Consider the following 25,478-nt stretch of genomic DNA (forward strand, 5'->3'; position numbering starts at 1 on the left):
TGACACTAAACAAATCAAAAGGCCTCTGTAATGAGCTTGGGTGTTTTATCATGGGGATTTTTTGAAGCCCAGACAGGATGTCAGTTTGGTTCAGATGTGTAGGTGGAGACGATTGTCCTTTTGTGGATTCCTAGATTTTCTGACAGGGCTCTAATTCCATGTTGTGTCACGATGCGAGTTGCGTCGTGAGCTAATGAGGGAAAGTTTTTCCACGGAATCGACAACTCAAACATGAGGTTTGTGTGTTTTTGTATTTATGTCTCTGTGTGTGTGTGTGTGTCCTCGGTGCTTAGCATTGCGCAACTTTCACACAGTGTTCCTGTCAAGTACAGGTGAGGCCGGGCCAGGGTCTGGTCTTCTGATAATGTCTATTCGTGAACAGAGTAAGGACAGGACTGCCTGCCGGAGGGTCACTCCATGAAGCCAGAAATATTAATGAAGTTCAGAGAGAGAGCTCAGAGTGCCCATGAGGGCTGTATACTGCATTAGTTGCAGAGTCCAACAGACCACACACTCAGCTTTAAGCCCTCGCCACCCACACTCACAAATAGACACCGCTCCAGTCTCACTTCTGTCTAGCCATGACAGACACTGCATGGACATTTCAAGAGCACTTTTTCTTATTTAGAGCAATTCTATATTTACAGTTGTCTGCCTCATCTTTCTCATGCTCCTAAGTGCTCAGAAGTGTTTGAGGACTTATTTGAATTCTATATGTCTAAATCAGCCACCTCTAGTGCATGGCGCTAAGGCACTGACTGATGTCATATTAACTTTGTGTTGATGTTGTCTTTTGTCCACAGGTGGCTGTGAAGAACAACATTGACGTTTTCTACTTCAGCGGGCTTATCCCACTCAACATTTTCTTTGTGGAGGATGGTAAAATGGGTACGTGTGTCTGGAAGCAACACTCAAACACTCAAACACTCAATATCCAGCTCATTACCATAACAGTAGAGTCATTATCACCAAAGAGTTTGAGGAGTTTATTTTATACCAAAACGAGGACCTTTGTAGCTCCCTGCTCAGTTCAGGTGTCATTCTCATTTCCCCCCCTTCTTCACCTGCCTCAGAGCGACAGGTGTTCCTGGCAACCTGGAAAGACATCCCCAATGAGAACGAGCTGCAGTACCAGATCAAGGAGTGCCACTTAAACGCAGGTAGGCTTCTTTACCTCTATGGATGAAAGCTATATGTACCTTTGAACACTAACTTATGTTTTACGCACCATATGAAAAAAAAAAAAAAAACATTTCTGACCATGATATGTACTCTAAGGGCTGTCGCTATTTTTATCTGTGGGTTTTCCACCTTCTACTGCTCAATGGTATAAAAACACTAATACAGATCTAGAATGAAAATGTACACTGTGTTTGTGTTGGAGAGGGTCATCTTTCACCCTCCTAACCCTGACTGTACTAAAACCCAGCCAATCGAGAAACACAAGGCTTTCAAGCAGTACGGCTCAAATGTCCATCATCGGAGCTGTTCACGCTATGCTTTAAAAATGTAACCTTGCGTGATTCAGTCTTAAAGCGTGAGGACATGAGAGCCGATCCACAATTCTGCTAATATTTGTGGATGAAATACACACCACATAGTCATCTACAGTAACCAGGCACAAACACAAATGATAAAAAGGCAATTGAGTCTCATCAACAATCTAGCTTCCTGTATTCCTCTATCTTTTTTATGTCAGAGGACCTTTGTTAGGTGATGTTGAAATTGCAGCTTAGTGTGGTTTTTGAACACTTCATTGTGTTTAAGTTACCAAGAGTACAATGGGATAAGATCTTTAAATGGTGGAATTGGCCTTTTCCTCTAACCCTCTGGCTTTGTTGCAGTGACACAACATCACAGCCTTAGGTTCCAGCGTTACACACCTGCCTGCAATTCATGTGCAGATGTCTTCCCACACACACCTACAGGAAGACAGTACAGATTCATACACACGACACTGTCATAGTCCATGTGGAGTCAAACGACATTAGGACGGCTAGCTCGGGAACTGCTGAAAATGTGATTTTAAAGACCTGATTTTAGCTCTGGAAGATTCCAAAAAGCGGTACCATCGCTGGGCCACGGCTGTGAAAGATTCATCAGGCTACTGGCATTACACACCTGGATAAAAGACTACTGTAGCTCTGTTGGCATACATTGTATAGATAACTTTTACACCTTTTGGAAACAGAGGATGCTCTACAGGATTGACGGAGTCCATCCAAATCTTCTTTGCTCCTGAACCCTGTCCACGCATTTCAAGGCTGTGTTGAGACAATGATTTATCAGTGACTCAGAAAATCCCTAACATTGTCGCAGAGTTGTGATAGTGCTGCTGCAAATGTACAGTACCAGTCAAAAGTTCGGACATACAGTTGAAGTCGGAAGTTTACATACACATTAGCCAAATACATTTAAACTCAGTTTTTCATAATTCCTGACATTTAATCCTAGTAAAAATTCCCTGTCTTTAGGTCAGTTAGGATCACCATTTTATTTTAAGAATGTGAAATGTCAGAATAATAGTAGAGAGAATGATTTATTTAATATTTTATTTCTTTCACATTCCCAGTGGGTCAGTCATTTACATACACTCAATTAGTATTTGGTAGAATTGCCTTTAAATTGTTTAACTTGAGTCAAAAGTTTCGGGTAGCCTTCCACAAGCTTCCCACAATAAGTTGGGTGAATTTGACCATTCCTCCTGACAGAGCTGGTGTAACCGAGTCAGGTTTGTAGGCCTCCTTGCTCGCACACGCTTTTTCAGTTCTGCCCACAAATTTTCTATAGAATTGAGGTCCGTGCGTTGTGCCACGCCAATACCTTGACTTTGTTGTCTTTAAGACGTTTTGCCACAACTTTGGAAGTATTTATTTCATCAGACAAGAGGACATTTCTCCAAAATGTACGATCTTTGTCTCCATGTGCAGTTGCAAACCGTAGTCTGGCTTTTTTATGGCGGTTTTGGAGCAGTCGATATAGGACTCGTTTTACTGTGGCTATAGATACTTTTGTACCTGTTTCCTCCAGCATCTTCACAAGGTCCTTTGCTGCTGTTCTGGGATTGATTTGCACTTTTCGCACCAAAGTACGTTCATCTCTAGGAGACAGAATGCGTCTCCTTCCTGTGCGGTATGACGGCTGCGTGGTCCCATGGTGTTTATACTTGCGTACTATTGTTTGTACAGATGAACGTGGTACCTTCAGGCGTTTAGAAATTGCACCCAAGGATGAACCAGGCTTGTGGAGGTCTACACATTTTTATCTGAGGTCTTGGCTGATTTCCTTTGATTTTCCCATGATGTCAAGCAAAGAGGCACTGAGTTTGAAGGTAGTCCTTGAAATACATCCACAGGTACCCCTCCAATTGACTCAAATGATGTCAATTAGCCTATCAGAAGCTTCTAAAGTCATGACATAATTTTCTGGAATTTTCCAAGCTGTTTAAAGGCACACTCAACTTAGTGCATGTAAACATCTGACACACTGGAATTGTGATACAGTGAATTATAAGTGAAATAATCATTTAAAAAAAAATATATATTATTATTATATATATTTTTTTTTTAACCAGGTAGGCCAGTTGAGAACAAGTTCTCATTTACAACTGCGACCTGGCCAAGATAAAGCAAAGCAGTGTGACAAAAAACAATAACACAGAGTTACACGTGGGATAAACAAACCGTCAATAACACAATAGAAAAGTCTATATACAGTGTGTGCAAATGGAGTAAGGAGGTAAGGCAATAAATAGGCCAAAGTAGCGAAGTAATTACAATTTAGCAAATTAACACTGGAGTGATAGATGTGAAATAAAATAAAAATCTGTCTGTAAACATTTGTTGGAAAAATTACTTGTGTCATGCACAAAATAGAAGTCCTAACCGACTTTCCAAAACTATAGTTTGTTAACAAGAGATTTGTGGAGTGGTTGAAAAACAAGTTTTAATGACTCCAACCTAGGTGTATTTAAACTTCTGACTTCAACTGTACCTACTCATTCAAGGGTTTTTCTTTATTTTCACTATTTTCTACATTGTAAAGTAATAGTGAAGACATTAAAAATATGAAATAACACATATGGAATCATAGTAAACAAAAAAGTGTTAAACAAATCAAAATATATTTTAGGTTCTTCAAAGTAGCCACCCATTGCCTTGATGACAGCGTTGCACACTCTTGGATTTCTCTCAACCAGCTTCTGCTTTTCCAACAGTCTTGAAGGATTTCCAACATATGCAGTCCTACTCATCCCAAAACCATCTCAATTGGGTTGAGGTTGGATGATTGTGGAGGCCAGGTCATCTGATGCAGCACTCCATCACTCTTCTTCTTGGTCAAATAGCCCTTACACAGCCTGGAGGTGTGTTGGGTCATTGTCCTGTTGAAAAACAACATGCTTCACAGTGGGAACAAAATATATTTTAGATTCTTCAAAGTAGCCACCATTTGCCTTGACAGCTTTGCACACTCTTGGCATTCTCTCAACCAGCTTTACCTGGAATGCTTTTCCAACAGTCTTGACGGAGTTCCCATATATGCTGAGCACTTGTTGGCTGCTTTTCCTTCACTCAGAGGTCCAACTCATCCCAAACCATCTCAATTGGATTGATGCCGGGTAATTGTGGAGGCCAGGTCATTTGATGCAGCACTCCATCACTCTCCTTCTTGGTCAAATAGCCCTTACACAGCCTGGAGGTGTGTTGGGTCATTGTCCTGTTGAAAAAGAAATGATAGTCCCACTAAGCGCAAACCAGATGGTATGGCGTATCACTGCAGAATGCTGTGGTAGCCATGCTGGTTAAGTGTACCTTGAAATCTAAATAAATCACACAGTGTCACCAAAAAAGCAGACCCACACCATCACACCACCTCCTCCATTCTTCATGGTGGGAACCACACATGTGGAGATCATCTGTTCACCTACTCTGCGTCTCACAAAGACACGGTGGTTGGAACCAAAAATCTCAAATCTGGACTCACCAGACCAAAGATCAGATTTCCACTGATCTAATGTCCATTGCTCGTGTTTCTTGGCCCAAGCAAGTCTCTTCTTCTTATTGGTGTCCTTTAGTAGTAGTTTCTTTGTAGCAATTCTACCATGAGGGCCTGATTCACGCAGTCTCTTCTGAACAGTTGATGTTGACATGTGTCTTTTACTTGAACTCTGTGAAGCATTTATTTGTGCTGCAATCTGAGGTGCAGTTAACTCTAATAAAGTTATCCTCTGCAGCAGAGTTAACTCTGGGTCTTCCTTTCCTGTGGCGGTCCTCATGAGAGACAATTTCATCATAGTGCTTGATGATTTTTGCGACTGCACTTGAAGAAACTTTCAAAGATCTTGAAGTAATGATGGACTATTGTTTCTCTTTGCTTATTTGAGCTGTTCTTGCCATAATATGGACTTGGTCTTTTCCCAAATAGGGCTATCTTCTGTATACCACCCCTACCTTGTCACCACACAACTGATTGGCTCAAATGCATTAAGAAGGAAAGAAATTCCACAAATTAATTTTTAAGAAGGCACACCTGTTAATTGAAATGCATTTCAGGTGACTGCCTCATGAAGGTGGTTGAGAGAATGTCAAGAGTGGCTACTTTGAAGAATCTCAAATATAAAATATTTTGTTATTTGTTTAACACTTTTTTGCTTGCTACATGATTCCATATGTGTGATTTCATAGTTTTGATGTCTTCACTATTATTCTACAATGTAGAAAATAGTAACAAAAAAAATATATATATTTAAAACACCCCTGAATGAGTACGTGTCCAAACTTTTGACTGGTACTGTGTGTGTGTGTGTGTGTGTGTGTGTGTGTGTGTGTATGTATATATATATATGTATATATGTATGTATGTATGTATGTATGTATGTATGTATGTATGTATGTATGTATGTATGTATGTATGTATGTATGTATGTATGTATGTATGTATGTATGTATGTAGTATGTATGTATGTATGTATGTATGTATGTATATATGTGTGTGTGTGTGTGTATATATATATATATATATATATATATATATATATTATATATATATATATAATATATATATATATATATATATATATATATATATATATATATATATATATATATATATATATATATATATATATTATATATATATTATATATATATATATATTATTTATATATTATATATATATATATTATTTATATATTATATATATATATATATTATTTATATATTATATATATATATATATATATATTATATATATATATATATATATATATATATATATATATATATATATATATATTATATATATTATATATATACTGCTCAAAAAAATAAAGGGAACACTTAAACAACACAATGTAACTCCAAGTCAATCACACTTCTGTGAAATCAAACTGTCCACTTAGGAAGCAACACTGATTGACAATACATTTCACATGCTGTTGTGCAAATGGAATAGACAACAGGTGGAAATTATAGGCAATTAGAAAGACACCCCCAATAAAGGAGTGGTTCTGCAGGTGGTAACCACAGACCACTTCTCAGTTCCTATGCTTCCTGGCTGATGTTTTGGTCACTTCTGAATGCTGGCGGTGCTCTCACTCTTGTGGTAGCATGAGACGGAGTCTACAACCCACACAAGTGGCTCAGGTAGTGCAGCTCATCCAGGATGGCACATCAATGCGAGCTGTGGCAGAAAGGTTTGCTGTGTCTGTCAGGGTAGTGTCCAGAGCATGGAGGCGCTACCAGGAGACAGGCCAGTACATCAGGAGACGTGGAGGAGGCCGTAGGAGGGCAACAACCCAGCAGCAGGACCGCTACCTCCGCCTTTGTGTAAGGAGGAGCAGGAGGAGCACTGCCAGAGCCCTGCAAAATGACCTCCAGCAGGCCACAAATGTGCATGTGTCTGCTCAAACGGTCAGAAACAGACTCCATGAGGGTGGTATGAGGGCCTGACGTCCACAGGTGGGGGTTGTGCTTACAGCCCAACACCGTGCAGGACGTTTGGCATTTGCCAGAGAACACCAAGATTGGCAAATTCGCCACTGGCGCCCTGTGCTCTTCACAGATGAAAGCAGGTTTACACTGAGCATGTGACAGACGTGACAGAGTCTGGAGACGCCGTGGAGAACATTCTGCTGACTGCAACATCCTCCAGAATGACCGGTTTGGTGGTGGGTCAGTCATGGTGTGGGGTGGCATTTCTTTGGGGCGCCGCACAGCCCTCCATGTGCTCGCCAGAGGTAGCCTGACTGCCATTAGGTACCGAGATGAGATCCTCAGACCCCTTGTGAGACCATATGCTGGTGCGGTTGGCCCTGGGTTCCTCCTAATGCAAGACAATGCTAGACCTCATGTGGCTGGAGTGTGTCAGCAGTTCCTGCAAGAGGAAGGCATTGATGCTATGGACTGGCCCGCCCGTTTCCCAGACCTGAATCGAATTGAGCACATCTGGGACATCATGTCTCGTTCCATCCACCAACACCACGTTGCACCACAGACTGTCCAGGAGTTGGCGGATGCTTTAGTCCAGGTCTGGGAGGAGATCCCTCAGGAGACCATCTGCCACCTCGTCAGGAGCATGCCCAGGCGTTGTAGGGAGGTCATACAGGCACGTGGAGGCCACACACACTACTGAGCCTCATTTTGACTTGTTTCAAGGACATTACATCAAAGTTGGATCAGCCTGTAGTGTGGTTTTCCACTTTAATTTTGAGTGTGACTCCAAATCCAGACCTCCATGGGTTGATAAATTGAATTTCCATTGATTATTTTTGTGTGATTTTGTTGTCAGCACATTCAACTATGTAAAGAAAAAAGTATTTAATAAGATTATTTAATTCATTCAGATGTAGGATGTGTTATTTTAGTGTTCCCTTTATTTTTTTGAGCAGTGTATATATATATTATATATATATATATATATATTATATATATATATATATATATATATATATATATATATATATATATATATATATATATATTATATATATATTATATATATATATTATATATATATTATATATATATATATATATATATATATATATATATATATATATATATATATATATATTATATATATATTATATATATATATTATATATATATTATATATATATATATATTATATATATATTATATATATATATATATATATATATATATATATATATATATATTATATATATATATATCTGGTTAAAGATTTACGTTTGACGTCTGTTCATGTACTCAATTACTCATGCCCATCCCTATGAAGCTCCGGGCCAAACTCCCACACTGTTTTGGGCTCTAGCAGCGTGAAGCAGATACTGTGTGGGAGTGAAGACTTGCATCTCGCTCATCGCAATATCTGCGGTGCTGCTCAGGGCAACGTCATTTCGCTGAATCTACTTTTAATTGAAAATTATGAGTTTGTTGATTTTAGATGCTTTTTTCATTTATTAGGCTATTTTCCTCTGTTCAGTGTCTGTTCTTTTGTCCATCTTAATCTTTTATTTTTATTGGCCAGTCTGAGATTTGGCTTTTTCTTTGCAACTCTGCCTAGAAGACCAGCATCCTCGAGTCGCCTCTTCACTGTTAATGTTGAGACTGGTGTTTTGCGGGTACTATTTAATGAAGCTGCCAGTTGAGGACTTGTGAGGCATTTGTTTCTCAAACTAGAGACACTAATATACTTGTCCTCTTGCTCAGTTCTGCACCGGGGCCTCCCACTCCTCTTTCTATTCTGGCTAGAGCCAGTTTGTGCTGTTCTGAGAAGGGAGTAGTACACAGCGTTGTATGAGATCTTCAGTTTCTTGGCAATTTCTCACATGGAATAGCCTTCATTTTTCAGAACAAGAATAGACTGATGAGTTTCAGAAGAAAGTTCTTTGTTTCTGGCCATAATGAGCCTGTAATCGAACCCACAAATGCTGATGCTCCAGATACTCAACTAGTCTAAAGAACGCCAGTTTTATTGCTTCTTTAATCAGCACAACCATTTTCAGCTGTGCTAACATAATTGCAAAAGGGTTTTCTAATGATCAATTAGCCTTTTCAAATTAACTTGAATAACTAACACAACGTGCCATTGGAACACAGGAGTGATGGTTGCTGATAATTAATGGGCCTCTGTACACCTATGTAGATATTCCATTAAAAATCAGCAGTTTCCAGCTACAATAGTCATTTACAACATTGACAACGTCTACACTGTATTTATGATCAATTTGATGTTGTTTAATGGACAAAAAATATGCTTTTCTTTCAAAAACAAGGACATTTCTAAGTGACCCTAAACTTTTGAACGGTAGTGTACATTTTTGGAAGATGATATCTCTGGAAGATGTGTATTTATGATAATGAAAATGTATTTTCTTTAGCTGCCTACATTTTCCCTCAGTCAAATATGGAGATTCTTATTATGTTACCACCTCTGTTTTTAGATGCTTTCTTTGTAGCGTGACAAGCAATACTCCAGTAGCCTAATTTAAAACAAGGCTCTTTCCACAGCCACAGTAGAACCATGAGTCATGCAAGCGAGAATAATAGCATAGCAAATACAAAATGTTTGCCACCAAGTAGGCAACATACTAGCTAGCTAATTAAGGTAATCTTTCAACATATTAAATGGTCTTGAATCCTACTTTTCATTTAATGGATATAACATTTTCCCAGTAATCAATGTTTGTTTCCCTTGTTCATCTGAGGACATAGAATGTAATTGTGATAAAGTGGTTGGATGGTTTCAAAGGCTGTTATTAAAACACAACTGACATCCTTTCTGCCCTGAAAAAGACAAAACGACAATTCACTTTTTGAATTGCAGCTTCCCTGCAGACTGTAACATAATAGAGACTAGTCATACAGGAAGCTGTTCCACTGCGCTGTAGGAGAGATGAAATTAATTCCCCCACTGTCACTTGTCCTGCTTCTTTCTTTTTTGACACTTCTCCTTCTCTCCATCTACCACCTACCTTTCAGGACTCCTTTCAAGGCATTTTGCCTCCCCCCTCTTTCCCTGAAGGAGACTTCACACAACCTCTTTAATGATAACCCATACCATGCCTGGTTGCCCCAGACAACAGAGTGACTGAGGGCTGAGAGCAGTGGCACTGACGAGTGCTCAGGGCAGGACCTACAATGGGACATGGGCCTCAGGGTCAGAGTTTATGGTAGTGGTAGTTTGTCTATTGACCTATGGTTTTAAGCCCGTTAGACATAGTGTCTATAGTGACATCCCCACCTCTAGATGTGAGATCTGGAAGTTGTAGTAGCTACTCCCTGTAGTGACAGTCCACATAAGAGTGCAGCTTACAGGCTAGGTTACATCCATGACGTTCAATGTATTGCTTCAACGTTCACAGCACTGTTAGAAGTTACCCTAGCTCTGTTCCTCTTCCTCAGTCTGACTTGGATCAGGATACATTTTTTTTCCACTTAGAGGCACAAAGGAGGGACTAAGCTCCAGCAGTTGTTTCAAGAAGCTAATGTAGATATATATTAGCTGAGCTGCTCCCCACTGCCAGTAGTTAGCCAGGCTCACAGAGAAACCATTAGAGTTGCCTTAAGGGTACAGATTGACTGGGACAGAGGAATAGGCAGCTGATGTTGGTCATGGAAATGGAATGATTTATCAGGCCATGTGTGTAGTCTAATATGACTCAGAAAGCAGCTAATAGCCTAGTTGTTGGTTTTTCACATACTGTTATTATGAATTTTGTCTTACATGAAATCAATCTCCTTCTCTCTTGTTGTATTGAGTCCCTCAGTCCTTTTTTTAGATGACGCTGCAAACCAACAATGGAAACTGTAGAAACCACTGCATATATAGCCCAATACCTAGTAATAAAGCAAAACCTCATGTTCCTAGACTAGAGAATGCAGTTCCCAAAAATGAAGCTACTACTGTACAATACAATGCCTTAGTCTATAGATAACTCCCCTCTCAGATGTGTATGTCTGAATGAGTACTGTCAGTAAAAAAAATATTAATTACAACTGCTGAACTGCACTACAATGGAGAATGCACTTATCCAATGTGCACTTATCAGTAGTCGACCGTAGAATAGCCTACAGCCCATGAGGCTGAGCTTTGCCTGTGTAGTGCTGATCTCCACATAAAGTAGGGTTGAAAAATTCCTGAAATCTTCCCAAAATTCCCATTTTAAGTATTCCCTCGCAGCCTATTCCCGCATGACTACAGAAATCCTGAAAAAACTGAGAATTTATATCCACACTTCTAGTATATACCTTACTCATATGTAATGTGACCTTGCAGACACTGTGTCGGGGAAGCTGCAGAACGACAACATTTACACCATTGCCAAGAGGAACGTGGAGGGCCAGGACATGCTCTACCAGTCACTCAAGCTCACCAATGGCATCTGGATCCTGGCTGAGCTCCGCATCCAACCCGGCAACCCCAACTACACGGTAAAACACCCGCCTAATCTCAACTCTCCTAATTCTGAACTCAGAAGTCACTCATTGTTTTTGTCAGTAGAAGTCTGAAGTGCCAAGCAGAAGGCTCTTTATATTTCCACCCTTCCCTCACTAGAGTACCAGGCAAATAAACACTTTTGTGTTTTGTAAACACTGTAGTCATTGCGTGACCTTCATGAGTAGACTTAGTCTTTAATGGAATGTTTGAACCCAGGAAATAATTGATAGCCCTTCTCACTGAGACAGCACCTTCGCTACACTCCCCTATAATGAAGTGCATGTTACATCCAGGAAGTGGTACCTAGAGATGGTTTATGGAAGTAATACAAGTTATCAACCTTCTTTGTTTTATACACACCCAACTATATCCTGTTCCCTTATCATACGTTTGAAGGAACCTGTTCATCATTGAGGACTCATTGGGAATGACATGTCCTCTGGCAGAGTAATGGGTGACATCGGCAGCAAACCTGCTGCTTGGTTAACTTTTTCTCCTCTAGATTGGCCATGAACAAGGTCAAATGACCCATATAGCACTGCAAAATAGCTCCTAAATACAGGCATGGTCAGGTCTAGGGCTGTTGCGTTGACCGTATTACCGCCATACTGGCGGTCACGAGTCATGAAGGCAGTAAAATTCCAGGTCACCATAAAAGTCTGAAGGGAAATTGCTATTTAGGATATGTAAAGACAAGATTAAAGCAAGAATAGTCTGATGGGTGACAATATTAGCCTATAACTTGTGAATTATATATATTATATAATATTATATAATCATATTATGAATGATGCCCAGCATTAGAAACAATGCATTTTTTTGTGCGACTTTTTCGAATCATAGTCGTACTAGAGGTCGACCGATTATGATTTTTTTCAGCGCCGATACCGATTATTGGAGGGCCAAAAAAAAGCCGGTACTGATTAATCGGACAACAATTTTTTTTATTTTTCCTTTTATTTATATATATATTATATATATATATATATATATATATATATATATATATATATATATATATATATATATATATATATAATGACAATTACAACAATACTGAATGAACGCTTTTTTATTTTAACTTAATATAATACATCAATCAAATCAATTGTGTATGTTGACCTGTTTAAAGGTCTTACTCATGTCAGCTACGGAGAGCGTGATCACATAGTCGTCCGGAACAGCTGATACTTCATACTATAAAATAATGCCATAGAATTCTAAGCAAATCTTGTCTGCTGAATGAACTAGTGTAGCCCACAGCCATAGCCAGATCAGGACCTAACATAAGGACAACTCAGTATGCTATTCTGTTCTTCGGAAATAGACTACATTTTCTTCGTATCTTTGCTTCTTTAGACCCGTCTAAAATAAATAATGGATTGTGTTAGCCCATCAAAGCCGTTGAGAACAAACACTTATCCTATGACATCAGGGGCAGTGGAAGACTGTTAATATAAAGTGAGCTATGGGGATGGCTATGGCTATTGTTTTTTGTGTGTGCTCCCCATACATAGATAATGCCCAGGGGTTATTTCATTTGACCCTTGCACAATAACTGTGGTAGTAGAGTTCAGGTAACAGTTCATATCAACCTTTCAAAATGGTCAAGGGCAGCTGTGTAGGGGCCAATTTATTGGCAGAAGCATCTCAGACAAATACCCTTTGGGCAACATCATGGCCTGTCATTGAACAGGTAGAACATATGGACCAGGCCATTATAACAGGAGAGTGTACAGTTTATTAGGTACAGCCATCTATTACCTGGTTGGAACCCCCTTTGCCTCCAGAACAGCCTGAATTCATTGGGGCATGGAAACATTGCTCAGTTGGTATCAAGGGACCTAACATGTGTCAAGACAACATTCCCCACACCATTACACCACCGCCACCAGCCTGTACTGTTGACACCAGGCAGGAAGGGGCCATGGTTTCATGCTTCTTACGCCAAAACCTGATGTTACAGGAACAGGGATTCGTCGGACCAGGCAATGTTTTTCCACTCCTCAATTGTCCAGTGTTGGTGATTGCGTGCCCACTTGAACCACTTCTTGTTGTTTTTAGCTAATAGGAGTGGAACTTGGTGTGGTCGTCTGCTGCAATAGCCCATCCGTGACAAGAACTGACAAGATGTGCGTTCCGAGATGCTGTTCTGCACACCAATGTTGTACTGCGCCGTTATTGGCTATTTTTGGCCCACCTGATAGCTCGCATGATTAATGCCATTCTCCTTCGATCTCTCATCAACAAACTAATTTCACCCACAGGACTGCCCCTACTGCATGTTTTTTGTTTGTCGCACCCATTCTCGGTAAACCCTAGACACTGTTGTGCGTGAAAAGCCCAGGAGGCCGCCGTTTCTGAGATACTGGATCCGGCGCGCCTGGCACTGACGATCATACTACGTTCAAATTCGCTTAGGTCGCTCGTTTTGCCCATTCCTAACGTTCAATCGAACAGTAACTGAATGCCTCGATGCCTGTCTGCCTGCTTTATATAGCAAGCCATGTCCACATGACCACTGTCTGTTGGCGTGAACCCTTTTCGTGAAAAAGGGATGGTGTATATAATAAACTGGTCACTGAGTCGACATGTTAGTACGCATTAATGTTGTAGAGTTTTTTTAAAGCGGTAGTATGGATGTACCCCCGCACATTGACTCGGTACCGGTACCCCCTGTATATAGCCTCATTATTCTTATTGTTTTATTTTGTTTTTAACTTATTTAGTAAATATTTTCTTAAAGCTTTTTCTTGAACTGCTTTGTTGGTTAGACTTAAGAGCTAAAATGTGATTTGATAGAAAGTGAGACTTAAAAAAAAATAACATCTGTGGAAGACAAAAAAAAGAGAAGTAAGTAGTGGCGTTGAGATTTTTTAATTAGTATGAGACCTAATTAGGCCACTGGGTCGTTCCATTTGATTTCAATCACTTTTTGACCACTACCATTTTGATTTGAAAGAAGCTTTCCATACATATTTGCCCATGGTAGAAGTGGTCAGAAAGTTACTTTTTGGACCTGAATGACAAAACATTTAGAAGATACAGGTGCTCACAGTTGACCCATTTTGCAAACCCCACCCTACCATGAGACATCCATTTCTTCATCGCTGGAAAATATAAACAGTTGAATTTGATATAATTTTAAAAGCTTACAAACACGGTTGTCAAATTATTTGATAATTTGTCTCTTTTTTTTTTAATAAACATTCTTAACATTTAACGTCAATGATCTAAAAATGCATAAACTCAGATTTTTTTGGGACATTTTTGCATACAGTATGTAATAGCTCAGGCTCTATTTTACATGTTAGGGTTGGGCGGTATCCAAATTTCCATACCTTCATACCGTTCCTGTACAATACCAGTATATGCCATTACTGGCAGTGCACACAAGGGACGCTATTTCTATTTATTTCAAAACTGTATTTTTATTTTTAAACAAGGTATGCTAACAAAGTACTAGGGAATTCCCGTAGCAGACGCTAACTAAATGCTAAAAAGAGCAAGCGAACATAAACTAAATGCAAGGGAAGATAACCCAACTCATAAAGTTATACAACTTCTACAAATCTCAAAAGGCTACTCGCACTTGATCCAGAAGGGGATTGGTTGTCTCTGTTGTAACCAAGAAGCTTGATATTGCAAACTAGCCACCTAACACTATAGTTAGCAAGTTAGCAAGCCAAATGCATACCTGGAGCCCTGAGCTGGAGAAAATGTTTTTGGCACATCTTAGATTGCCAGCTAAGTCAAATCAAATTTATATAGCCCTTCGTACATCAGCTGAAATCTCAAAGTGCTGTACAGAAACCCAGCCTAAAACCCCAAACAGCAAGCAATGCATGTGAAAGAAGCACGGTGGCTAGGAAAAACTCCCTAGAAAAGCCAAAAACCTAGGAAGAAACCTAGAGAGGAACCAGGCTATGAGGAGTGGCCAGTCCTCTTCTGGCTGTGCCGGGTGGATATTATAACAGAACATGGTCAAGATGTTAAAATGTTCATAAATGACCAGCATGGTCAAATAATAATAATAATCATAGTAGTTGTCGAGGGTGCAACAAGCACGTCCGGTGAACAGGTCAGGGTTCCATAGCCTCTGGCAGAACAGTTGAAACTGGAGCAGCAGCATGGCCAGGTGGACTGGGGACAGCAAGGAGTCATCATGCCAGGTAGTCCTGAGGCATGGTCCTAGGGCTCAGGTCCTCCGAGAGAGAGAAAGAAAGAAAGAAAGAAAGAGAGAAAGAGAGAGAGAATTAGAGGGAGCATATTTAAATTCACACAGGACACCGGATAAGACGAGAAATACTCCAGATGTAACAGACTGACCCTAGCCCCCCGACACACAAACTACTGCAGCATAAATACTGGAGGCTGAGACAGGAGGGATCAGAAGACACTGGCCCCATCCGATGATACCCCCGGACAGGGCAAAACAGGCAGGATATAACCCCACCCACTTTGCCAAAGCACAGCCCCCACACCACTAGAGGGATGTCTACAACCACCAACTTACCGTCCTAAGACAAGGCCGGGTATAGCCCACAAAGATCTCCGCCATGGCACAACCCAAGGGGGGGGCGCCAACCCAGACAGGAAGACCAGTTAACATAAGTATCTAATATGTTAACTAGCTAACATTAGTAGTACATTTCATGTGTACCTTGATCACTTCTCTTGTGCTGCTCAAGAGTGGATCATCATATCAGGTTTGATCCATGTGCTTTTTGTAACCCAGAGGTGCAACATTGCGAGACTTCCCGAAACTGACCAAGCAGACCAGGCCGGGGTTTGAGAACTGCCAAATTCTTCCTTAGTTTGTTTGTTTTCTCTAAATCTAAAGGCACAACCTAGATTCGAGTGAATGTCTTATGTAGTTGAACATGTTATTACTCCAACCTCGTGAAAGTGACAAACTGACACATTTTAATTTTTTGTCAAAAACAACTTTATTTCGAAGGAGTGCCTTTTGACTTTACAGCCTGCACAAGCTCAGTTTGGCGTGAGACGACCGTTAAACCCGATGACGCGTTTCTGCGTATGAGCTTAGCTAGCCAACGTCACCGTAACATCGCCTACAAGCGTGATCAGGGATTTCTATTGGAGAAGCAGTTTCTGCCCATCTTCATACTGTACTGTCTTTTATGTGATTATCTCAATATAGTTTTTGTGTGGGGAGGGGCACATGTACAATTAAATGGGAATGCACACGGTGTACCAAACATTAGGAACACCTCCCGACGAACCGTTCTTGTGCTGGCGTTGCTTCCAGAGGCAGTTTTGGAATTTGGTAGTGAGTGTTGCAGACGATTTTTACGCGCTTCAGCACTCAGCAGTCCCATTCTGTGAGCTTGTGTGGCCTACCACTTCATGGCTGAGCCGTTGTTGCTCCTAGACATTTCCACTTCACAGTAACAGCACTTACAGTTGACCAAGGCAGCTCTAGCAGGGCAGAAATATGGCGCACTGACTCGTTCGAAAGGTGGCATCCTATGACGGTGCCACGTTGAAAGTCACTGAGCTTTTCAGTGCGGGCCATTCTACTGCTAATGTTTGTCTATGGAAATTGCATGGCTGTGTGCTCGATTTTATACACCTGTCAGCAACGGGTGTGGCTGAAATACCCAAATCCACTATTTTGAAGCACTGTCCACATACTTTTGTATATACAGTGTCTTGCAAAAGTATTCATCCCCCTTGCCGTTTTCCTATTTTGTTGCATTACAACCTGTAATTTAAATGGATTTTATGTAATGGACATACACAAAATAGTCCAAATTAGTGAAGTGGGAAAAAATATATATATATTGTTTAAAAAAATAAATAAAAAAATGGAAAAGTGGTGCGTGTATATGTATTCACCCCCTTTGCAATGAAGCCCCTAAATAAGATCTGGTGCAACCAATTACCTTCAGAAGTCACATAATTAGTTAAATAAAGTCCACCTGTGTGCAATCTAACTGTTACATGATCTCAGTATATTGTACACCTGTTCTTAAAGGCCCCAGAATCTGCAACACCACTTAGCAAGGGGAACCACTGAGTAAGCGGCATCATGAAGACCAAGGAGGTCTACAAACAGGTCAGGGACAAAGTTGTGGAGAAGTACAGATCAGGGTTGGGTTATAAAACAATATCCTAAACTTTGAACATCCCACGGAGCACCATTAAATCTATTATTAAAACATGGAAAGAATATGGCACCACAACAAACCTGCCCAAAAAAAAAAGAGGGCCGCCCACCAGAACTCACAGACCAGGCAAGGAGGGCATTAATCAGAGAGGCAAAAAAGCGACCAAAGATAACCCTGAAGGAGCTGCAAAGCTCCACAGCGGAGATTGAAGTATCTGTCCATAGGACCACTTTAAGCCATATACTCCACAGAGCTGGGCTTTACAGAAGAGTGGCCAGAAAAAAGACATTGCTTACAGAAAAAATAAGCAAACATGTTTGGTGTTCGCCAAAAGGCATGTGGGAGACTCCCCAAACATATGGAAGAAGGTACTCTGGTCAGATGAGACTAAAATCGAGCTTTTTGGCCATCAAGGAAAACGCTGTCTGGCGCAAACCCAACACCTTTCATCACCCTGAGAACACCACAGTGAAGCATGGTGGTGGCAGCATCATGCTGTGGGGGATGTTTTTCATCAACAGGGACTGGGAAACTGGTCAGAATTGAAGGAATGATGGATGGCGCTAAATACAGGGAAATTCTTGAGGGAAACCTATGAACGGAGGTTCACCTTCCAGCAGGACAATGACCTTAAGCATACTGCTAAAGCAACACTCGAGTGGTTTGAGGGGAAACATTTAAATGTCTTGGAATGGCCTAGTCAAAACCCAGACCTCAATCCAATTGAGAACCTGTGTTATGACTGTACACCAGCGGAACCCATCCAACTTGAAGGCGCTGGAGCAGTTTTGCCTTGAAGAATGGGCAAAAATCCCAGTGGGTAGATGTGCCAAGCTTATAGAGACATACCCGAAGAGACTTGCAGCTGTAATTCCTGCAAAAGGTGGCTGTACAAAGTATTGACTTTGGTGGGGTGAATAGTTATGCACGCTCAAGTTCTGTTTTTTTGTCTTATTTCTTATTTTGCATCGTGTTATGTTATTTCTTATTTTGCATCGTGTAAATCAAATGATACAAACCCCCAAAAATCTATTTTAATTCCAGGTTGTAAGGCAACAAAATAGGAAAAATGCCAAGGGTGGTGAATACTTTCGCAAGCCACTGTATAGTGTATGTATAGAATGTTTTGTTCAAATCAAAAGGGGTGGGTCAAAAAGTGATTGAAATCAAATGGAACGACCCCACTGTGTATAGAAACTGATCAATGCTGTTGTTAAATCCGGTCGAAGGAAAATGTATAATACTGAGATGGATGAATTGAATATAATATGCTTTGTAGGGATACTCAATAACGCTATCATATATTATGGTCTTCACAATAATTGTTAGAATGAAAAGAGTGGCGAAAAGCAATTCAACTGTTGTGCAGTAGAGAAGGTGAAATGTACTCAGACTTATTGAGCTGAAATGTAACCTATAGTTATACCTGAATCAATAGTTTTTCCTATCCTCTCTTCCAGCTGTCCTTGAAGTGCCGGGCTCCTGAGGTGACCCAGTATGTCTACCAGGTGTACGACTCAGTCCTGAAGAACTGAACCTTCCGTCCGTCCACTCACCACCCTCCACTCCACACCTCGCCCCAAGAACAAACAACAGCTGTTAGCGTTATAGTCATGTATTATTCCTTTCCCTCATTCCTCTCCACCATCTTTACCTCCATGGGAGAATGCGACATCCCCAGTCCATCCTAAACTAAATGTCTTAATGTCGTAAAACGTGGTTGATGGTGAAGCTCTCCAAAAAGAATAAGAAATCTTTCATATTCACTAAGCCATCGGTCCCACCTCTTTGTACTGTATTGCCAATATTGGAAAGTGTAATATCATATATGTTTTGTGTCTATTTTTTATGCTTGTTCTGCTTCCGTGGTACTTTTCCTACTGTCCCAACCGTTCCACAAGAGATACTCGATTTGGTGCCATCTTCCAGGCCTTACTGGGGCGGACGTTTCCAGTTGAACCAGTTGCTACAGTATGTCTCATTGATGCAACAAGTACCATTCTGGGCCAAGATGGCAGTAGTGAGAGGCAAGAGCAGGAACAGGGAACATGAAATTGTCAGGCTGCCATGATTTTAATGCATTAGTGGATGTCATTCTCTACTCATTTTAGTAACCACTATGCTGACCACTATTTATGATGGCTATTATTACTTGTTTGCTCCAGTCTGTGCCATTGTTCTTTTTTATTGATACTTGCAGGCAGCTGATAATTTCAAGCTTCTCAACGCTTTTCTGATTGCTCGACCTGCAGCAGCCATCAAACACAGTTATAGTCATTCCTAGATGTCCAATAATTCATGCCCCTTTGCTGATTTTGTGTTGCAGTATTAATTATTATGCCAATTGTGAGTGTGGCATAAGTTGTCCATTCTGTTATACTGTAATCATCTTATGTTGATTCCAATGAGATATTATGCGTTATTCTTTATATGTAAGATTGTTATTGATATTCCATCTGCAGCTGTTCCTCCAAACAAAACTAAACCCTAAACCTTGGGTCAAACCCAAAGCCAGGGTCAATATCAGTTGCTATTTTCATAGTAGATAACAACCCCATACTGTCATCAATTACATGCCTAGTGTACGTGTTTGTGGTGTTCTGCAGTTAAAATCACTTCCCTGGCATTGCTTTATCCTAAACATGGAGGCTATGTAGTGCTTGCAGGCCACCTAATGACCAGGGTTCCCCCTCTATGATTATACTGTGCAGTGACGTGGTGTAGTTTGTAGACCTAAAGTTCTGTACGACTAATGAAAGATGATTATTATATTACTACCTTGTAACCCAGAATTAGTGTGCTTGTATTCCATAACAGAAAAACGTTGGCGCTATATTCCAGTTATGTACCAAGTCCTCGTGGAAGTTGTATTAATAAATGTATACAAACTGATGTGATTTTAATATGCCATATCTCTATGACTAACCATGCTTGCTAGACCTCTGGTAGTTGAGCTCAAACATTGCTGATCATTTTATGAATTATTTTATTGAAGCCAATGTAAAGTGCAGTCTGAAGGGTACCAATTGTGTTTGTGACTTCAGCTTTCTAATTTTGTTGCCACATGCTGATGTGCCTGTAAACCTGCATGGAAGCGGTGTCCATTGCTCCCCAAAAAATCTTTGCTGTCTGTTTTCCTCATTCTCAAAACAACACTTGGCTACAGGGGATGGTCTTATCTTTGCCCAGAATTTGACTGCATGTATCCCAAGCAAGATGTTATGAAGGTGTATTTGGTTGTAGCTTTCCCATCCAGAACTTGTTTGAGAAAAAATATTTAATGTACTTATAAGCCCAGCAACCAGGAATAGGCCTACAGAACGGCTGTAGTAAGAAGTAATATGAAAACTGAAATGTCCATTTTTTTGCTTCTTCTCAAGCTAACCTATTGATACTGCATCACTCCTCGTCATCAAGGTGGCACTGTATCCTCTATTATTTCAATAAAATGTCCGGTATAAAGGTATGCGGTGCCTGATATTTCACTCATTTGTTCACAATCCATAATCAGACCAGAGGTAATATGACCAGTGTGTGACGCACAGCCAAAGGCCAGCCACAGCAGTGTGTAGTCCACAGATGCTCAGAATACAGAGTGACTCGCTCAGAATCAAAGCTTATTTCCCTTGAGATGCTACTGATGTTTTAGGTGTTCTTTTTTCATTTGGAGGGTAGGCATTTTCACACTGACAAGGTCAGTCTGAATCAGCATGTTGGTTTTGTTACAGTTGTGTGTCTGGGAGAAATGCAAGCACAATGGAAGTTACACAGTCTAGAGACCAGCGATATCAGTGTTGGAAAAAGGGTTTCACACTGGACTGCCAACTCTTTACATCATCTGCATTGTGGGGATCGGGAAGAAGTCTGACGAACTAAAGAAATTAGCAGAGCTATAGGCCTAGAGAATCTAGCTCTGGTAATTTGTTGCTCTATTTATCTTCAAAATAGACAATATACAGTATCTCACAAAAGTGAGTACACCCCTCACATTTTTGTAAATATTTGAGTATATCTTTTCATGTGACAACACTGAAGAAATGACACTTTGCTACAATGTAAAGTAGTGAGTGTACAGCTTGTATAACGTGTAAATTTGCTGTCCCCTCAAAATAACTCAACACACAGCCATTAATGTCTAACCCGCTGGCAACAACAGTGAGTACACCCCTAAGTGAAAATGTCAATTGTTAGAGTGGTCACTTGACTATCTTGTCAATATAATAGACGATCTTTGGTTCACATTAACTGGCTGGCTACATCACATGAAATTGCACCTGCGTGCGCACTGCGTAATGTGGTGGGGAGTCGACTCCAAAATAGTCGATTCATTGAGTCCTTACCCGTGGATTCCCAATTCTGGTTGTCAAGCTTCGATTCCGTCAGGAATCGACTCCTAAGGTTCAGTATTTCTGCAACTGAGGAAACTATTTTCTCGTAGTCTACTTGGAGAACACAAACTGTCGCATCTTTCACAGCAAAGAGAGAGGGAGAGAGAGAGAGATGGGAGGAGCACAGCAAGGCATGTCGGCCACCAGACAGGCACTCAGAACTGTGCATCGGTAATCAAAATATATAGGCTATAGGCTATCGCAATTTATTGGCTTGCAATGTCTAGCGCCAGTTCACTAAAGTAGGGGCTATCAGTGAGTAGGCTGAGCTATTCAACACAACAGACCGAAGACCAAACACACACAAGCGATTTTCATAGCGAAGAGAAAGAGGAGCAGGAGAGGGAGAGAGAGGATCGGGGCAGGCAGAGAGACAGTCAACCGTGCGCATAGGCTATATATTGGTCATCTGTATCTAGCAATGCCTCGTACATTCACCAAAAGTATATTAAAGTATATATTAGGTTATCAATGAGTATGGCTAAGCTCTTCTTCATAGTGCCAGTGAATTGACGTTGAACATCGCAAAATGCATCAGTTTAATTAGGCCTAAATGTGCATTTACAAAGTATTGCCTATAGCTTATTGAATGGGTGGCTGTTGATGGCCTAGGTCAGAACTCTCCTACCCTGTTCCTGGAGAGCTACCTTCCTGTAGGTTCTCTCTTCAACCCCAGTTGTAACTAACCTGATTCAGTTTATCAACCAGCTAATTGTTGAATCAGATACGATAGATTAGGGTTGGAGTGAAAACCTACATGATGGTTGATCTCCGCGAACAGGGTTGGAGAGCCCTGTCCTAGGCAATAGATCATCCCCACTAAACTTTTTGGAAATGGCAAATTCACTTTCTCATCCATAAACACAGTCAAGTTCAGCAGCTCAAATGAGCAGGATGAGGGGCATTGTTATTAGGAATGACGTCTAACATGGATGGATCGCTAAAATAATGATTAAGATCACTCTTCATCCATTTAACTATTATGGGGAGACCTAAGCATTTGGCAGCCAAGCACGAGTTATCAGTGTAGCCTATTATTCTGTATACCTCTGGCCCTTATTTGGACACTGTGTTAACTAACCTCCAGACGAGCTTCAATGCCATACAACACTCCTTGCGTGGCCTCCAACTGCTCTTAAATACAAGTAAAACTAAATGCATGCTCTTCAACCGATCGCTGCCCACATCTGCCCGCCCTTCCAGCATCACTACTCTGGACGGTTCTGACTTAGACTATGTGGACAACTACAAATATCTAGGTGTCTGGTTAGACTGTAAACTCTCCTTCCAGACTCACATGAAATATCTCCAATCCAAAATTAAATCTAGAATCGGCTTCCTATTTCGCAACAAAACATCCTTCTCTCATGCTGCCAAACATTCCCTCGACAAACTGACCATCCTACTGATCCTTGACTTCGGCCATGTCATTTACAAAATAGCCTCCAACACTCTACTCAACAAATTGGATGCAGTCTATCACAGTGCCATCCGTTTTGTCACCAAAGCCCCATATACTACCCACCACTGCGACCTGTATGATCTCGTTGGCTGGCCCTCGCTTCATACTCGTCGCCAAACCCACTGGCTCCAGGTCATCTACAAGTCTCTGCTAGGTAAAGCCCCGCATTATCTCAGCACACTGGTCACCATAGCAACACCCACCTGTAGCACACGCTCCAGCAGGTATATTTCACTGGTCACTCACAAAGCCAATTCTTCCTTTGGCCGCCTTTCCTTCCAGTTCTCTGCTGCCAATGACTGGAACGAACTGCAAAAATCTCTGAAGCTGGAGACTTACCTCCCTCACTAGCTTTAAGCACCAGCTGTCAGAGCAGCTCACAGATCACTGCACCTGTACTTAGCTCATCTGTAAATAGACCATCCAATCTACCTCATCCCCATACTGTATTCATTTATTTATCTTGCTCCTTTGCACCCCAGTATCTCTACTTGCACGTTCATCTTCTGCACATCCTACCATTCCAGTGTTTAATTGCTATATTGTAATTACTTTGCCACCATGGCCTATTTATTGCCTTACCTCTCTTATCCTACCTCATTTGCTCATACTGTATTTCGATTTTTCTACTGTATTATTGATTGTATGTTTGTTTATTCCATGTGTAACTCTGTGTTGTTGTATGTGTCGAACTGCTTTGCTTATTCTTGGCCAGGTCGCAGTTGCAAATGAAAACTTGTTCTCAACTAGCCTACCTGGTGAAATAAAGGTGAAATAAAAAAAATATCACCTAGACATTACGTTGAAATATCTTCAGGCCTACAAAAACCTCCAGGCTTCCGTAATTTAAAAAAATAATTACAGGGGGCAGTTTGGAAAAACAAATCCTGTTTGAATCGTCTCTGGAATAATGAACATGCTTGATAATATTTAGGCTACAAAACCCTAATACCCGTCCGAATAGGGCTAAAACATGGCAAAGAATAGGCTTATCTGCGTAGAGTGCACGGCATCATCCCATGGAATATGTCAAGGCTGCACACAGCAGAAATATCACTGAAATATTATAGTACCTACACATCACCTTCTATATTCAAACAAAGTAGACATTTTATAGACAAATGGGCAGCATCATGCGCATGTCAGCCCTCTAGAACGTAAATGTAGTCTTCCTAGTCGGACTGCAATAATGAGGTGGAGTGTATGTGTGCGGGCATCCGTTTTAGGAATCGAGCAAGAGTCGACTCATATGACTCCCGCCACAGGAGTCTGAGTCGAGCAAGAGTCGACTTTTTTCGACTCCAAAATCCAGGAGTTGTGCACCACTAAGTAAAAGATTGTGAAAGGTGACTTGGGCCAGACAGGTATGTGGCACGTGGTTACTTAGCAACAATGTCAAAATATACTGTTGCTAAGAAACAGCCTCCTTACTGCCCATCGGGTTCACATGTTTCTCAACACTCTTGAGTCATTACTAAGTTAGTCTAGTGGTTAGAGCGTTGGGCCAGTAACCATAAAGCTTGCTAGATCGAATCCCTGAGCTGACAAGGTAAAAATCAGTCGTTCTGCCCCTGGACAAGACAGTTAACCCACTGTTCCTAGGCGGTCATTGTAAATAAGAATTTGTTCTTAACTGACTTGCCTAGTTAAATAAATAAAAAATACTTTAGATCAAAGACCTAGGCTATTCAGATGGAAAATCAATGCATGTCGGCAACTTCTGATGTAAGAACACCAGGCACTGTGTAGAAACCACATGGATATTTTTAATAGTCAAAAAGCAAAGCGCGCTGGTTTATGTGCGTCGCACGCACAGGGTCACTAAAAATTCCTCAAAACTCCCAAGTGTTCTGGAAATGTTAACAAGAGATAGGACTATAACTCAAATTTCAGTTAGCCGACCTTTATCTGACACATCTCTGGCAGTGGCAACCCTTTTCATTTTCGTGCGGACCGACCTTTCCCTAAAAGGCTAGATTATTCACTACATGTCGGCTGTCGGTTGTTAACACCTCATCTGACTATTAAGCTACAGCAGACGTGATGTGATAGCCCTACATTAGCCTACAC

The 25,478-nt window shown here is 40.8% G+C and overlaps 1 protein-coding gene across 2 annotated transcripts in view; it reads left to right on the forward strand.

Moving 5' to 3' along the window:
* Positions 1 to 21,024, forward strand: part of LOC115148788 (AP-2 complex subunit beta) — a 69,708-nt gene extending 48,684 nt beyond the window's left edge. For both annotated transcript variants that reach the window (XM_029691014.1, XM_029691015.1), the window contains 4 exons: positions 804 to 888; positions 1,074 to 1,160; positions 11,263 to 11,417; positions 19,019 to 21,024. In XM_029691014.1, the coding sequence (XP_029546874.1) occupies positions 804 to 888; positions 1,074 to 1,160; positions 11,263 to 11,417; positions 19,019 to 19,093 (402 nt within the window). In that variant the 3' untranslated portion in view covers positions 19,094 to 21,024. The remainder of the gene's footprint in view (positions 1 to 803; positions 889 to 1,073; positions 1,161 to 11,262; positions 11,418 to 19,018) is intronic.
* The last annotated feature ends 4,454 nt before the right edge of the window (positions 21,025 to 25,478 follow it).

The sequence above is a fragment of the Salmo trutta genome, chromosome 15 (assembly GCF_901001165.1).
Source record: "Salmo trutta chromosome 15, fSalTru1.1, whole genome shotgun sequence".
In the NCBI taxonomy this organism is placed as follows: domain Eukaryota; kingdom Metazoa; phylum Chordata; class Actinopteri; order Salmoniformes; family Salmonidae; genus Salmo; species Salmo trutta.